The 14,732-nt window shown below is 44.9% G+C and overlaps 1 protein-coding gene across 3 annotated transcripts in view; it reads right to left on the bottom strand.

The window, feature by feature from the left end:
- AHCYL2 (adenosylhomocysteinase like 2) overlaps positions 1-14,732 on the bottom strand; it is a 109,366-nt gene that overhangs the window by 16,307 nt on the left and 78,327 nt on the right. For all 3 annotated transcript variants that reach the window (XM_056340147.1, XM_056340148.1, XM_056340149.1), the window contains exons 3-6: positions 8,004-8,147; positions 7,187-7,287; positions 6,430-6,532; positions 5,428-5,522 (exon numbers count right to left, since the gene is read on the bottom strand). In XM_056340147.1, coding sequence (XP_056196122.1) covers positions 5,428-5,522; positions 6,430-6,532; positions 7,187-7,287; positions 8,004-8,147 — 443 coding nt within the window. The remainder of the gene's footprint in view (positions 1-5,427; positions 5,523-6,429; positions 6,533-7,186; positions 7,288-8,003; positions 8,148-14,732) is intronic.

Below are 14,732 nucleotides of genomic sequence, written 5' to 3'. Positions count from 1 at the left end.
CTCAATCTTGGAAGCACAAAACTCTTTTATCAGATGACGAGTCTCCCAAGACACCCATTTCCTCCTAATGACACATTTCAGGGTGGTGGAAAAAGGCAGAGACTTACTGCTTAAACAAAAACCTTAAAGATGAGTAAGTAAAGGTGCCCTTTGAAAAAGTGCCTTGGAAAGGACAGACATGAAAACAATTCGGTCACAGAAGTCTAAAACTTGCAGTGAAAAGAGATGTCTAAGAGCTTGTCTATTCTCTGCTGGTGAGAATATGCATTATGTGTCTTTCAGCATGTGGAAACACACCTGGTAATGGCTTTGGACACAAAAGTTGTAACACTGCTAGAAGTCTGACACATACATCCAGAAACACCTTTGCATGGGTTGATGTTATTCAGGTATTTTTGTGATGTCCTACAGTGTCACCAGGATAATCAAAGGCTTTAAGCCAAGGCTTATTTTTTACCTCTGGATGTACAGAACCTCTCACAATTACAGAAAGTCTCAGTGCTAGTGACAGCCAGTGGAGTTTATGAGGAGTCTCATCATTTGCATCCTACACACATTCCTTGTAATGAACGTGGCCCCAGTCCCAACCACTTTGGGTCATCCCCTGCTACATCTCAACACACAGCCATACCCAAGGAGGGTGCTGAGCTCTAAATGCTTCAGAGGGCCCCACTGGGGTACCATAAAGAGGTGTCTAGGAAAGAAGAAAAGATACAAGGAAAGAAAGAAACTCTAACACATGTATTCCCTGAGTCCTCCTGCCAGGTGGCCTCAGGTGGCGCAAGCAAGGTGTGACAACCCCCATTAGACTCAGACTCAGGAAAAATTAGGGAGTAGATTTCACTGGGCGGCAGGTGAGGTGCCAAGGGCAACGACCTGTGCTAGCTGGGCTGGCTGACAGCATATTGCCCCATATTATTATTATGACCATCCTCATCCTCTTTGCATGTTCCCTACACCAATGTCAAAGACTTCTGACGGCATCATCATCATCATCCTCTTTGCACATTACCTACACCAGCGCCAAAGACTTCTGACAGAATCATCATCATCATCATCCTCTGCATGTTCCCTAGCATCCTCCTCCTCTTGCCATATTCCCTACACCAACGTCAAAGATTTCATACAGCATCAGCATCATAATTGTGATCACCACTATCCTTCTCCTCTTCCTTCTCTTTGCATGTTCCCTAACACCAACGTTCAAGACCTGACTGCTGAGCCAGCCCTTATTAACCCACTGGTGTGGGTGCAGGTGACCTAACATGCAAATGTCAATCCTGGGCAGCAGCACCTCTGCTGATCGGCTGGTGGTGGAGCTCAGCAGAGACCCTCTGCCACACACATCTGTAGCCACCTAAGAAAAACTAACACTCCCAGCATGTTCCTGTGACAGAAGCCCCATTGTGGGCACAAAGACAATGTTTCTGAGCTTTGTAGAATCACCACGCTGACATCCATGGGCAAGAGCTACTTGGAAACGCTACATACTCATACAACCTTTTTCTCTCTAAATGGCAGGATTTTCCACTGATGGCGAATGCTGTGGGTAGCAGCTGCTCCTCCATGAATGTATGGAAACCACATGGTGTCCTGCCAGAGCAGAGCACGCATCTTCCATGCAGACCTGTCTCTTGAGTCTCCAGGGCCACCTGCTGGAGACCACCCAGATCCACCTCCCACTAACAGACTGGGAAGTAGAGGCAGGTAAGGGTTAAGTGGGTTAAGAAGCTCTCCTGGGCCAGCCAACGTAGGAATTCAGCAGCCTGGCTCCAAGGACATCTTCATTTCATTAATCCCCATTTAATAGTGCACATAATCCTCTTTCTAAAAGCAAATTCTGGGGGCTGGCAGTTTCCTCTTTTCTAGGAGGGCAGGAGATTAAAAAAACCCAACCCAACCCAACGGAGGAACTAGTTTTTGATGGAAGGTCACCTTTGTGGAGCATCCCCAAATGGCCAGCGGCAAAGCCCGTGGTATCTGCCCCATATTCCTGCAGTTTTTTCAGCTTTACACGGGTTATCTGCCTTCATTTAAATTCTTCCCAGGCTGATTTTTTCCTGGGAAAAAAGCCTCTATTTGACATGCAAAGAATTTTTCATACAGAAAACCAGCCATTAGAGATGTGAGCCTTGCTCTGCCTCTCAGTGCTGCTGCCTGACGCCCACTGAGAGGCACAACCTGCAAACCAACGCTCCTGGCTGCAGTTCATCAACCTCCCTCTTGATTTTGGCACTTTCATCCTGGAGCAGAACATGCTGGGAGTCATTGTGCCTGTAAAAAACATCTTCCTTTCACCCTGTGCTGTGCCTACAGGGACATTTCTCTCTCTGGAGATGGGACCACCCCCCGACCCAAGCACCAGGAGATATCTAGCTCTGCTCCTCCACAGCAGTATTCACCTTGAATCTGTATGATTTTTGACTGGTTTGATGTATCCATATTCCCTTGGTAGGTGTTTCTCTCTCAGTGCTTTTCTCTCCAAGCAACCAGTTTCACATTGCTTGTCTTCACAGAAAGGCTGTGACTTCTCACTCCCTCGGCCCTTCCATTTCATGTTTTCTCCAGCAGAAAATCTCTGGCTCTTCCATGAAAGAACCTGGTGTCTCAGGGTGCCATCTTAACAACCTCTTTAAACCCACCTAAGTCCCTGCTTCCACTGAACATCTTACCCTGTCCTCCTTCCAACTCTGTTGGGGCAACAGCTGACATCACGTGGTTGATCTTGCCAAAAGCAAGATGATTAAAATTAGCTAGGATTAGCTCAGCAACATGGTTGAAAATAACTCACTATAGAAAATGACTGGTGAAAACACAAGGAGATGGCAGGAAGGCATGGTTGGAGGCGGCACTGAAATTCCCCGGCAGCAGTGTGGTTCTACATCAGTTTATGCTGCAAAGGAAATCAAACTCTCAGGGCTGCAGATTTGGTATTTTTCAGGAAAATAAACCTCTGAGCCATTCCTGTCCAGAGAGAGCACTCCTCCGAAGGTCTGCCATTCCCACCAGAAAACCCAAGGTGTCTTGTTTCAGAGACTCTCAGTATTTGCGGCTAACTGTTACTGTGGACTGACGCCACACCGAAGTCCTAACATTGAACATTCAGACTTTTGGTCGGCGAGACATCCCTGCTTAGCTGTGTGGGACATACAAGGTCAACTCCATCACTCCTTGCAGTGCCTACCTGGACACAGGACTGGTGGGGGGGGCAGCGAAGCAATGCTAAACAGGACTCCTGGGGTGTATTTCAAGCCCCGATATTAAGTCCACAAGGCTTACAACAAGCTGCTGAACTACGTTGACTCATAATGCTTTCTCTTAGGTAGAAATAGAGATTTTACTTCTCTTATTGAGCTTAAAGACACAGAAGCCTGGAAGTGGAGACACCTTTCCATGCTACTTTCATCTCGGATCAACTAGTACAAGCTGGATTACTTATGCTCTGAATTACTCTTCACTTTATAAGAGTCCAAATTGATTATTTCATGCTGGGCAGAGACAGGCATGTTACTAAATCACTTTTTACAGAGAGAGAATTTCCCATCTGATCACACTGTGGCATGTAGTGCTGCCCAGAACATTTTCAAAGCATTGTATGACCCCTAATAATCATCAATGACTCTGAAAGGTAGTGTTGGTATTTTGTTGATGGGAAGAGAAGACAGGACAAGAGATGATTTTCACTATGAGAGTGATGAGGCACTGGCACAGGCTGCCCAGAGAAGCTGTGGCTGCCCCATCCCTGGAAGTGTTCAAGGCCAGGTTGGATGGGGCTTGGAGCAACCTGGTCTAGTGGAAGGTGTCCCTGCCCACAGCAGGGGTGTTAGACTAGATAACCTTTAAGGTCCCTTCCAATCCAACCCATGCCATGACTCTATGAAAAGAGGTTAGATTTAGGTTTACACAAAGGTCACAGGCTGCCAGGAGCAGCAGCTCAGCTCAGTCCTACAACCTGGGGACATATGTCCTTGATTCAGGATATCAGGGGAAATTCTCAGTCTCAAAAGGAGAGAAAAAATATGATGCATGCTCTAAAAAGTTGCCATCAGCACAGCAAGCAGAGTAGGTCCATCTCGCTTCTGCCTTGACACTGGATGGACTGGAGAGGCAAATTTCACCTTGCTTCTTTGGCCATGTTTGCTAGCTCCTCTCTTCTGAAATAACCATATGAAGAAGATCCTTTCCACACCTGCTCTTCACCCCGTGTCCAGCATTCTATATCTTATCTCTAAAAATGTGGACCTCCAAAATCCAGTGTGCAAGTCTTTGAGAACTGCTAGATCCAAGGTATTTGGTGCTCCCTAGCAATTATTTCTGTGCTTCAGAAGCAGGTCTGAAAATACACGGATGGTTGGAGACACATCGCAGAATCAAGAGGTCTGAAGAGATCCTGGGAAAGCGTAATATGCATATTCTGGCACACTGACTTCTTCAATTACTGACATTTTCAAAGGGAAATTATTCCTCAAAAAGAAGAAGAAATCTGCTATCATGTCTAGACTCAAATTCATAGCTTGGGGTTGGTTTTTTTGACATTCACGATTCTTTTTAAAGGTGACATCAAGGAAGTGAGCAGGTGTAAACTGGAAGGGACAAAACACCCACCTCAAACAAACTGGTATTGGCAAACAAACAAAACAGATACATGCCTATCTTCTACCTTTGATTACTTTTAATCTGATTTACATCATAAGCTCCAGGGCTCAAAACCTGTCGGGAAGCATGATGAAAACGGCACATTTGACAGCTGCAAATTATTCCGCTCACCTAGTTCAGGGTTCTCTGTTTTCCATAGAAACAAGGGCAGAATAAAACAGCAAAGTATGGAGTGGGGTTACCTGAGGTTTTGTGTTTGTACAGTAAGAGCAGGCATAAAGTGTGGAAATCACCTAAAAATCTAATTTTTGTTCTGAAACAGAGGCTTTGCCTAGATACGAAAAATCACATCAACCAAAGGTGTGAATGCATGGTAAAATGGATGTGACCCCTTTTCAGAACACACTGATTTTGAGTAATGTTTTAACTGGCTAGATTAAATGAGTTTGGTTTAAACTGTAGCAAGCTACTCTGGAAGAAAATGAAGCACCCAATCCAAATAAACTTTACACTAATGCAGATATCCTCATTTAAACAATAGTAAACAAAACCTTGCTTGGTAGGCAAGATCCACATGCAGAAGTCATTCAACCCACCTTCTCCCTGACTTTACACCTGTGAGACTGAGGTAAGTTAATTTCTCACATTGCGTAGTTAATTGTAAAGCAGTTTGAAGGTAAGTGCTGAGTTAGCACCAAGCCTTGACTGCTAAGTTAGGTCTAAATTCAGGAGGAAAACAGAGACTAGCACTAAACCTGCCTCCTTCTCTTTAGATGAGAGCCACCTGTGCTTCAACTCATGCAAAGTATTGTACAGTCGGCCTTGTCTCACCATGTTGGGCTGCCATCCTTCGACGTTGACGCAGCGATCAATGCACCACCAGAAGTCATCTTCAGATTCTCCCTTCCAGGCGAAGACAGGGAACCCTGGCACAGAGAGGAAGACAGATGCTAGCACAGCAAATCCCTTAGGGATTGGCTCTCCCTATGTCCACACATGATGAACTGGGCTCCTGACACCACTGTGGTCTTGCCTGCAGTCTGATTTTTCAACATTGAGCTTCGAGATACACACTGAAGACACACACTGAAGGCAGCAGACAGGAGTCAGCTTTAGCCTTCCCAGTTTCTTCCTCTCCCCCAAGAAAAAGCTGTAGCCACCAGAAGAGAGGGCAACACCCTCCTAACAATAACATTTATTTGTGAAATCAAGCTTTCGCTCTGAGTTACATGTCCTACCTCCCTTTTAGGCATGTTAGCCACAAATTTACTTGAATGCATTCTGACTCATAAGCAATTATTATTCAGCTTCAGCGAGGAAGACAACAGGCAAGCTAGTGGGTTTGGCTTCTTCTGGGCCTCCCAGCTCTCACGGTAGAATCCTGGCCTTGCCCAGGTAAAACAGGATTTGAATTAAGGCATCTCCCAGGTGAGCAGCAACAGGGACAGCTTCTGTTTTGTGAATTATGTCCCCCAAAAATTCCTTCTTTCACTCCTTTTAGCCAAAGTTATGACTCAAATTTATAGACCTGAAATAAAATTTAGCTTTGTTTCTCTTAGCAAAACAACTTCCAGATTCACAAAGCCTGTTCAGCTAATAATGTGCATCACCATCATTTGTACTACGTACTTCTATACTCCAAAGAAAAATCATTCTAAGATTTTCACAGCCATGAAAGGGATTGATCTTGTGCTGTTTACCTCCTATAGGTTTATTCTAAATTGAAGAGAATGAAGGGAAAAAACTGTAAGAGATGGTAAATGAGCTAAATACGATGGGACAGCAAGAAATCTTTTTAAAAACAGAAAGAACAAAGCAGGTGATGTTTCCTACCGCTTTCAGCAAGGGCAGCAGCCACTTCATTAAGAGTAGAGTAGATGTTGCATGCAGCCCATCGGCACTGCGCACCCAATGCACCAAGAGTCTCCATTAGGACCTGGATTTAAACATCAACAACAAAAAAATCAGAAAGAGCAATGCAAAGAGCAATACATAACTGGGATTTTTATTTGCTATTTATGGGAAAGCTTCTGGGGGGTATCTGAAGTTGGTTTTAAGCAGCATCAGGGATCGTTAGAAAGTTGCATAGAAACCAATTTTGCAATTACTTCTTTTTTTTTACCATTTCAAATGGATTTAGCAAATAAGAACTTCAAAGCATATTCTATATGCAGCCTATATATGTGTGTGGATATATGTAGAAACATATATATATCTATGCAGATTTCAATCAGCAAGGTCCCAAATCTAGTCAGGAGAAAGCACTCCTGGTCCATGTTTGGAGAAGAAACTACAGATCTTGAATGGCATTAAAGCTCTGATCAGTGACCACTTCTTCCGGCTCATACGATACAGATAATTCAATTTCCTTAGTCTCTACTACTCAAGCAATGCCTTACAGATGCATGCATTACATCACCTTTAAAGCACTGGCTCTATTTAGAAACATTTGCAAAATCGACCATTCTATTTTTGTTCAATGTAAGGTGCTGGACTCAGAGACCACATCTCTGTATTATCTGCTTGGGGGTCTATTTTAGAGAACAATCAGAGGAAAATCCCTGTCTGGAGTTTGTGGACAGGGTCTTACAGCTGTCTGGGCTGTAATGTGTGTGCAGCCCACGATCTTGGCCCCGGCCAGTGGCTTCTCTCCCTGAGCTCTCTTCCTCAAAGCCATCAGCGCGGGCATTTCTGAAAAGTAAAAGTAAAAAAGAAGTCCATCAATGTGATGGAAAGAGGGATGAGCATGGAATAAAACAGCCAGCATAACTTCTTGCCCTGCTATCTGGTACTCCTATGAATTTGTACAGCTATGGCAGCTTCAAAAAGAGCTAAAGCCTTGAGAGCAAGCATCAAATAAGTCATGGCACAGCTGAAAAGGACCCAATAACCCTCTGAATTTCACCACACACACACACATACACACCCCGTTATTTAGCATGTAGCATCACTGCATTTTCAAATTTCTACCTGCAAATGCCCAGGTGAGGCTGGAGGAAAACCTGCTTCAGACTGAGGACTTGGGACTCGTTGCTCTTGTCAGCCTCTCCAGTATTCCTGCAACTACCTACACACTGCATTGCCTTTGCTACGGATTTTTGGAGACAATCATGCCAAAGCAAAGTTGTTTAATTTATTTGATGGATTTCATCTTTTCTACTGATTTTAGCAAAATGCATTTGACTACAGAGTAGTCCTTCAGCAGTTGACTGGCTGGAGCTACACAGTATAACCCTGTTACTCCTTTCCATTCCACAAAATCCCGTAAAAGTTTTCCCATCTCTAACAGGAACGGTGTCAAGAAATCACCAATGTACCGACCCTCACAAGAAGAGGATTTGGGGGAAAGAAGAACCCCACAGGACAGCCTAGGACAACATGGAGCATGAGGAACGTGCCCCATTTACCTTGTTCAGCAATTTCAATCTCTCGACGCCCAAATTCTGCCTGCTTTATGTTTTTCACACAGAAATCACTACTGCCTTTGGAGTTCTTCTGCTGTTTGTCTCGCGGGGAGGTCTCATCATCAGAGCTGTCTGTGTAGGAGGCAGCTGGAGGAAGAAAAGGAGGTAAGAAACAAAACAAAATATTCCCTAAAGCCAAACCACCTGCAGTGGAAGGACACAGATGATCTGCTGAACGTGTCTATGGATGTGCTTCTCCATGTGTACATGCCAGCTCCCTCTGTCCTCGGCTGGGATTTCCCCTCCTCCTTACGATGACAGTTTCCCCACAGTCAGCTCTTACCTGCAATGACTTACTCACTCTCATCTACCTCTACCTGAACACCACACCAGAGGTAATTAGCTTAAGCACTGCCCATGTCCCCTGTGGTCACATCTCCTCATGCTTTGCAACTCCTCTGTGGCCTTCTCCCATCTTTCTTCCCAAATTTTAAGCCTTTACAGCTCTAAGATAGCCAACAAAAAATGCCTATTAATGTTTTCAGTACTTCCAAAACATTAAAACTTGTAATTAAAGACAGGATAGGTGCAAGACCCTATTTCATTTTAAACAACAGCATGGTGAAGGCCACTAGTTAATTATTGTTCAGTTATGGTGGTATTCCCAGTCCTTGGATTTGCTCAGTTCCAATGTTCCTCAATAAGGGCAATGGCCAAAAGTTGCTGCTTGGGCTTGGGAGGCTCACATGGGATGGTAGGGCGAAACTTCTTCATGGGGAGGATAATGCAACATTGGCACAGGTTGCCCAGAGAGGTGGTGGCTCTCCATCCTTGGAGGACGTCAGGAACTGGTTAGAGGGAGCCATGGCTCACCTGATCCTGTGCTGGCAATGACCTGCTCTGACTGGGTGGGGGGAGAGATGCCCTTGGTGGTTCCTTCCCACCAACAACTCTGTAAATCTACAGACAGCTCAATCCAGCCCTTGGGTATTCCCCTTCTTTTCTATTATAATTACAAACAATTGGACGTGTATTTAATCTTTTGCCTTTCTGGATCTTCTTTAACCCCTCCTCCCTCTTGCTCTTTTGATAAGAGGAAGAAAGATGGCACTACCTCTCTCCAAAGTGAGGAGCCTACAGCGGATAGCAAACATACAGTCTCACAGAATCAGATTATGCTTCTTGATGATATATGGCTTCTGGGTGTAGATGTGCATGTGAACACAGAATTAATTACAACTGCAGTCAAGAACTGCCTTCCTTTCCTATCAACATGCTCCAAACTTTTGGTTAGGCAACTAGTCTATAGCAGACGCAAGAAGATTTACTGAAGAGCCCTTCAAGGAGTTAGAAATCCCCCTTCCCACTTATTTTGATTACTAAAATCACATGTAGAGTCCATTTTCAATTTGAGCCACAATGAATTAGCTACCACTTCTGCTTCCAGTTTACCGGATCAGCTAAAAGACCATTTGTGCCACGCTCTCCTCTGGAATATTCTCCCATGTGGGAAACCAGACCCCTTTCATCTTCTGGTCAAAGCAACACGTAAGGCTTGGAGATGAACTAGAAAGCATTACTCCTCTTTCCCTTCCAGAGGACCTTTCCAGGACTCAAAGCCTCATCCACACGGTCATTCCCCATTCCTCATTAAATTGCCCTGAGCTTCTACTCCAAGTCTTTACTCCCCAGATCACGTGGTTCATCTAAAATGAACATGAGACCTGGCATCAAATTATTTGTTACAGCAGAAGAGGACCACCTTTGTAGAACAGCACTATCCATGACAGCCTCGGTGGAGTTAGCCATTATCATGCATTGCTAGCAAATGATGCGTACATGTGTGAGGGCATCACATCTGATGATGAGCTCTCTTCCACAACATTGGAACAGCATTAGTTAAATCTTTACCTAGGAAACGTTGCATAGTCAAACTCAACAGCTACTGGCTTTGGGCAAGGTGTTGCTGTGTGTGTGAGCTAGCTTCTCTCCCTGGCACAGTCTCCAAGAGGGAATGATCTACACCAAACACCCAAGGGAGTTCTACTCACCAGTCAGTACAGATTCCCAACCTTCTACTCCAATTCTGCCAAAGGAATTAGGTAGTAGGAAGGGTGAGTACTTCTTACACAGTGTTACAGTAAGAATGGCATGCATGGTTGAACCACCCACCAGTGTTCCCAAAGAGCTGCAGCCTTCCAGAAGCATCCAGATCTCAAGTGAAGACCGAAACCAAGAGCGCCCTCAGAGAACTTGAAGTAAAGGCAAACCACCCCTCTGCCCAGAATTTCAATGGCTCTGTTAGCACTTTCACAGCAGAAAATCCAAACCAAAGAGTTAAACCCTTCCTCCCCAACACGGCCATGGGTTCGTCTTTCCTGCAGCACCCAGCAAGCTGATTACTTTCTCTTCTGGCCCATGTGAAGCGCTTGAATGATCTGAAGGAAAAAAAGCTTAGTGCTGCCACTGTTGGTGTGCCAGGCTCCCCAAGACCCGCTCAGGTCTTAATCCGCTTACAGAGAATTATGCATTGCTGAAATTTCTCTGCAAAGGCTCCATCCTCAGCAGGGTGTGAAAGGCAAGTCCGACCCTGCAAACAACACGCTGATGGCAATGTATTTCTGAATTTGTGCTCACAATCCCACAGCAGCTCTTGAAGGACCAGAAGCCTGGCTTAATAACAAAAGAGCACCTTATATAATACCAAGCGCTTTTGTATCAAGGACTCCAGAAGGAAGGATTAATTAGTTAAAGGAGGATTATTTCTTTGAAGACAGCTAATCTATGCAGAGGTTTCTTTAAAACCACAGATCTTCATTCTGGGGGCTGAAAGTAATTTTTTCAAACAAAAAACCCACCTAGATGGCAACCATATTTTCATATGCGGATGGTTCTTTACCGTTACGTACATATAACATAGAATAGTGCATATAGCACTATGGTAATTAAACTAATATTGTTAGTGTAGTATAATAGCATACTAATACATAATACTAAATTTTGCCCTTGCTTTTCTGTAAAATGAAAATGAAGCAGAGAAAGGAAACGATTCTTACCACCTGTAATCTAGAAATATCCAATTAACCAATGGGACAAACAGCCTCCTAAATATCATCTCCAATCACCCAGAAGTTGAATAATGAAAGCTTCATAACTGGGATTGGCATTCTGTAGAGCCACATACCATTTTAATATAAGTTGTATTATTTCAATGAAAACAGCAGCAGGTCTCAGGCACTGTTATCCAGGGGAAAAATGTTGGGGGAGGAAAGCAGACACCTGCAGCCCATGTCCTGACCGAGCAAAGACCAGGTCAGAGCCTAAGTTCAGCTAAACTTAGCTTTGGTAATATTTTACTATTTTACATGAGGATCCACTTGCATCTGTAGTATTGGCATTGGTAAGGGCAAAAAGGGGTCAACCTTGCCCACAACAGCCCAACTAAAAAGAAAAACCTTGTTTCCTTTCCGTATAGCCTTTTGAAAGTTATGAAACAGCATGAGGATGAAGACATTGCCCTTTAACTAAAGATATTTATGGTTCTAATTCCATTTCACTGCCCACCTAACGTGTATGCGGTGCACAATACACAACGCTGCGTGCTTTAGTATTCAAAGCACTGGGCTGATATAAACCAGCTGATCCCCAAAAGCCTTTGCTCAAGCAGATAACACTTATCTGAGTTTTGCAGAAAGGGAAAGAACAGTTAGTGAAATTTAAGTTATTCGCCCAGCACAATGGCAAAACATGCCCTCAACTCCAAAACTGAGCTGTCAGGTCAGTGCCTTTCCCTGGTTTGCAATAGCAGACGCTGTTAAACATCCTGGTGCGTCCTTGGGCATGTAAACCCCTCCCAAACAGCACAGAAAACAATTAATTCCTCTGGTGAGAAAAATGACTCATTTTAAATGAAGTGGAACTACTACAGAAAACTGGTGGCTAATAGCAAATATGGATAAGAGACTTTTATTTCTAATTTGAAGAGTCAGATCAGCACAGATTCTTAGTATTTTCATTCTCGGTACTTTAAAGCAACCAAGTGATAAAAGTTTTCATGTTCAGCAGTGTTTCTGCTGTTTTTTCATAGAATCATAGAATAGTTTGAGTTGGAAGGGACCTTTCAAGGCCATCTAGTCCAGCCCGCCTGCCATGAGCAGGGACATCTTCAACTAGACCAGGTTGCTCCAAGCCCCGTCCAACCTGCCCTTGAACACTTCCAGGGATGGGGCAGCCACAGCTTCTCTGGGCAACCTGTGCCAGCGCCTCACCACCCTCATTTTTCCCATTATTGCTTCTAGCAGAATTCAGTTAGCCACACATGGCACCTTGGAATAAGCTTTTTCACATCACAGCTTCACGGACTGTACCTATTTTGGAGACCAGCTGATGATTTTGATCAATTTTTTCCAGTTTTGATTGGCAGGAAGAGCAAGAAACCACAGGCTGTTTGCAGAGATGCTGTTTCCACACCCAGGCCTCTCTTGCATCACTAAAACACCACTGGCACCTCCCCATCATTTTGAGCAGAGATGCTGGGATGACTGCCTTCCCACCATGCATGTTTCAGGTAAGAGTCACTTGAGTTTCACTCCTTCACTCACGCCCACCACTTCCAAAGCTGAGGACCTCCTCACTCCTCTCATGTGTCCAAAGAGCAACGCAGCTGGGGAAAGGGCTGGAACACATGTCTGATGAGGAGGGGCTGAGGGAACTGGGAGTGTTCAGCCTGGAGAAAAGGAGGCTCAGGGGGGACCTTCTCGCTCCCTCCAGCTGCCTGGAAGGAGGTTGCAGCAAGGTGGGGGCTGGTCTTCTCTCCTAAGTGACAAGTGACAGGATGAGAGTAAATGGACTCAAGTTGTGCCAGGGGAGGTTTAGATGGGGTATTAGGAAAAATGTCTTCACTGAAAGGGTTGTCAAGCATTGGAACAGGCTGCCCAGGGAGGTGGTGCAGCCACTACCCCTGAAGGGATTTAACAGATGTGTAGATGTGGTGCTTAGGGACATGGCTCAGTGGTGGGCTTGGCAGTGCTGGGTTAATGGTTGGACTCAATGATCTTCAAGGTCTTTTCCAACCTAAATGATTCCATGATTCTTCCCCTCCATTATCATCTCTCTGCTCCTCACGCTTCTTTTTTTTCCAGCCTTTTTCCATCCCAGGAGGGCTTAATGGATTGTTTACACTGTGCTACTGCTCACCCCTAAAAAGAGAATGACAAAGATCCATGCTGAGAGGTAGTAATGGGATTTATCCACCCATCTTGCAACTGTCGTGGGAATAGAAGTCTTCCGTCCTGACTGTCAGGCTAGCAGCTTTCATTAGGAGGGAAATGTAATACTTTCACAAGCTAATTAATTGCATTTGCTGATGCTTTAGCAGGAGATGCTAAGTGCAAGGGGCAGAGGAGGATTCCCCAAAGTTGCTTCAAGTTCTTTCAGCTCTGAATCAGGAGCAAACACAATGACATTAGACAGGCTAATCAGCCTATTAGTCTTAAAAAATGAGTTATAAAATATACCCTGATTAGATATTGGATGGAGTTGTAAAACCTGTGCAAATGTTATATTAATCACAGACCTGTATTAGGGAAGTCTAATCATTAAAGCCAGCTTAAAACATGCTGCCCAAGATGATACCATTATAAACATAATCCAGATGGCTTACAAAGTGCAAACAGAGCCCCAGCTGATTTCTCCCTCGAGAGGACCCAGCATGCACATTCCCCAATTTCTCCTAAAAGCCCTTTGTGTGGGAACACAGCCACTGCAGGGGTGATGGGTCGTCCAGGTTGTCCCCAACCTTGGGGGGCTCCTCCAAGCCTCTGGAGGAGGCTCTGGAGGTTCCTCCAAGAATACAAGGCAACATGAAAGAAGCAGCAACCCAAGAACCTGGAAAGGAGACAAAGAACAGTCACTTGTTCCACAGGAACCAGGGTGAAGCCATCAGACTGTGCATGGCTTTCACTGTTTGTGTGCCCAGGATCAGATCACAACCTCCAGCAGCTGCACCTTCTGGAGGTGAGCACCTGCCTCTGCCCAGAGCTGAAAGGACCACATAACCACAACTTTTCTACTAGTTACCTTTGCTCTTCTAAACCTGGGTTGCTGAAAAAGGTGAAAAGCTTGTAGGTCCTCATCTACCATGTTTTTCAGGGAGCACACACGTAACCATCTCTGTTACGGGCAATGCACTACTGCCACAAAGCCACTTCATATAAATCTGCTCAGACATCTTATCTGACTGGTTCTGAGATACGTTACAGCCCGAAGGGATGGGAGACGGGCAGGACTGATAATACTGCCTCAACCTAGTGGGTTGTCACAGTGTGCTCCTGTCCCAGCTCAACCCCAATAACCTTAACATCAGAGAAATGAGTAGAGAAATGAAAAAGAGGCTTTCCATCCCTACGTCAGGAAGACTTCTGGCCCACCACCTAGGCTCAATTACAAGTTCTGTACACAGTGTCTCATTGCAGCAGTCAGCCAGGAGCCAGATCCTGAGTTCGTGGAGGCTTTCTACACTTCACGGAGCTAAAATGTCCCTGTTTAAACCTCTCAGACTTCCTGGCTCCTCAAACTTCCGCTACTAATGTGGTTGCCCTTTAGTGTTGGCATCTAGCTCATCACTTGTGCTGGCAGAGAGGATTGCTCCATGCTTTGCTGCTCACTCACATGCTGCTCTGTACACCATCTCCTGATAGCTCAAAAAACCCCCATGAAACCACGTTCATCACA

Source organism: Falco biarmicus, chromosome 5 (genome assembly GCF_023638135.1).
Source record: "Falco biarmicus isolate bFalBia1 chromosome 5, bFalBia1.pri, whole genome shotgun sequence".
NCBI classification, from domain to species: domain Eukaryota; kingdom Metazoa; phylum Chordata; class Aves; order Falconiformes; family Falconidae; genus Falco; species Falco biarmicus.
Note: the sequence above shows the minus strand (reverse complement) of the source record. Positions and strands in the feature narration are given on the sequence as shown.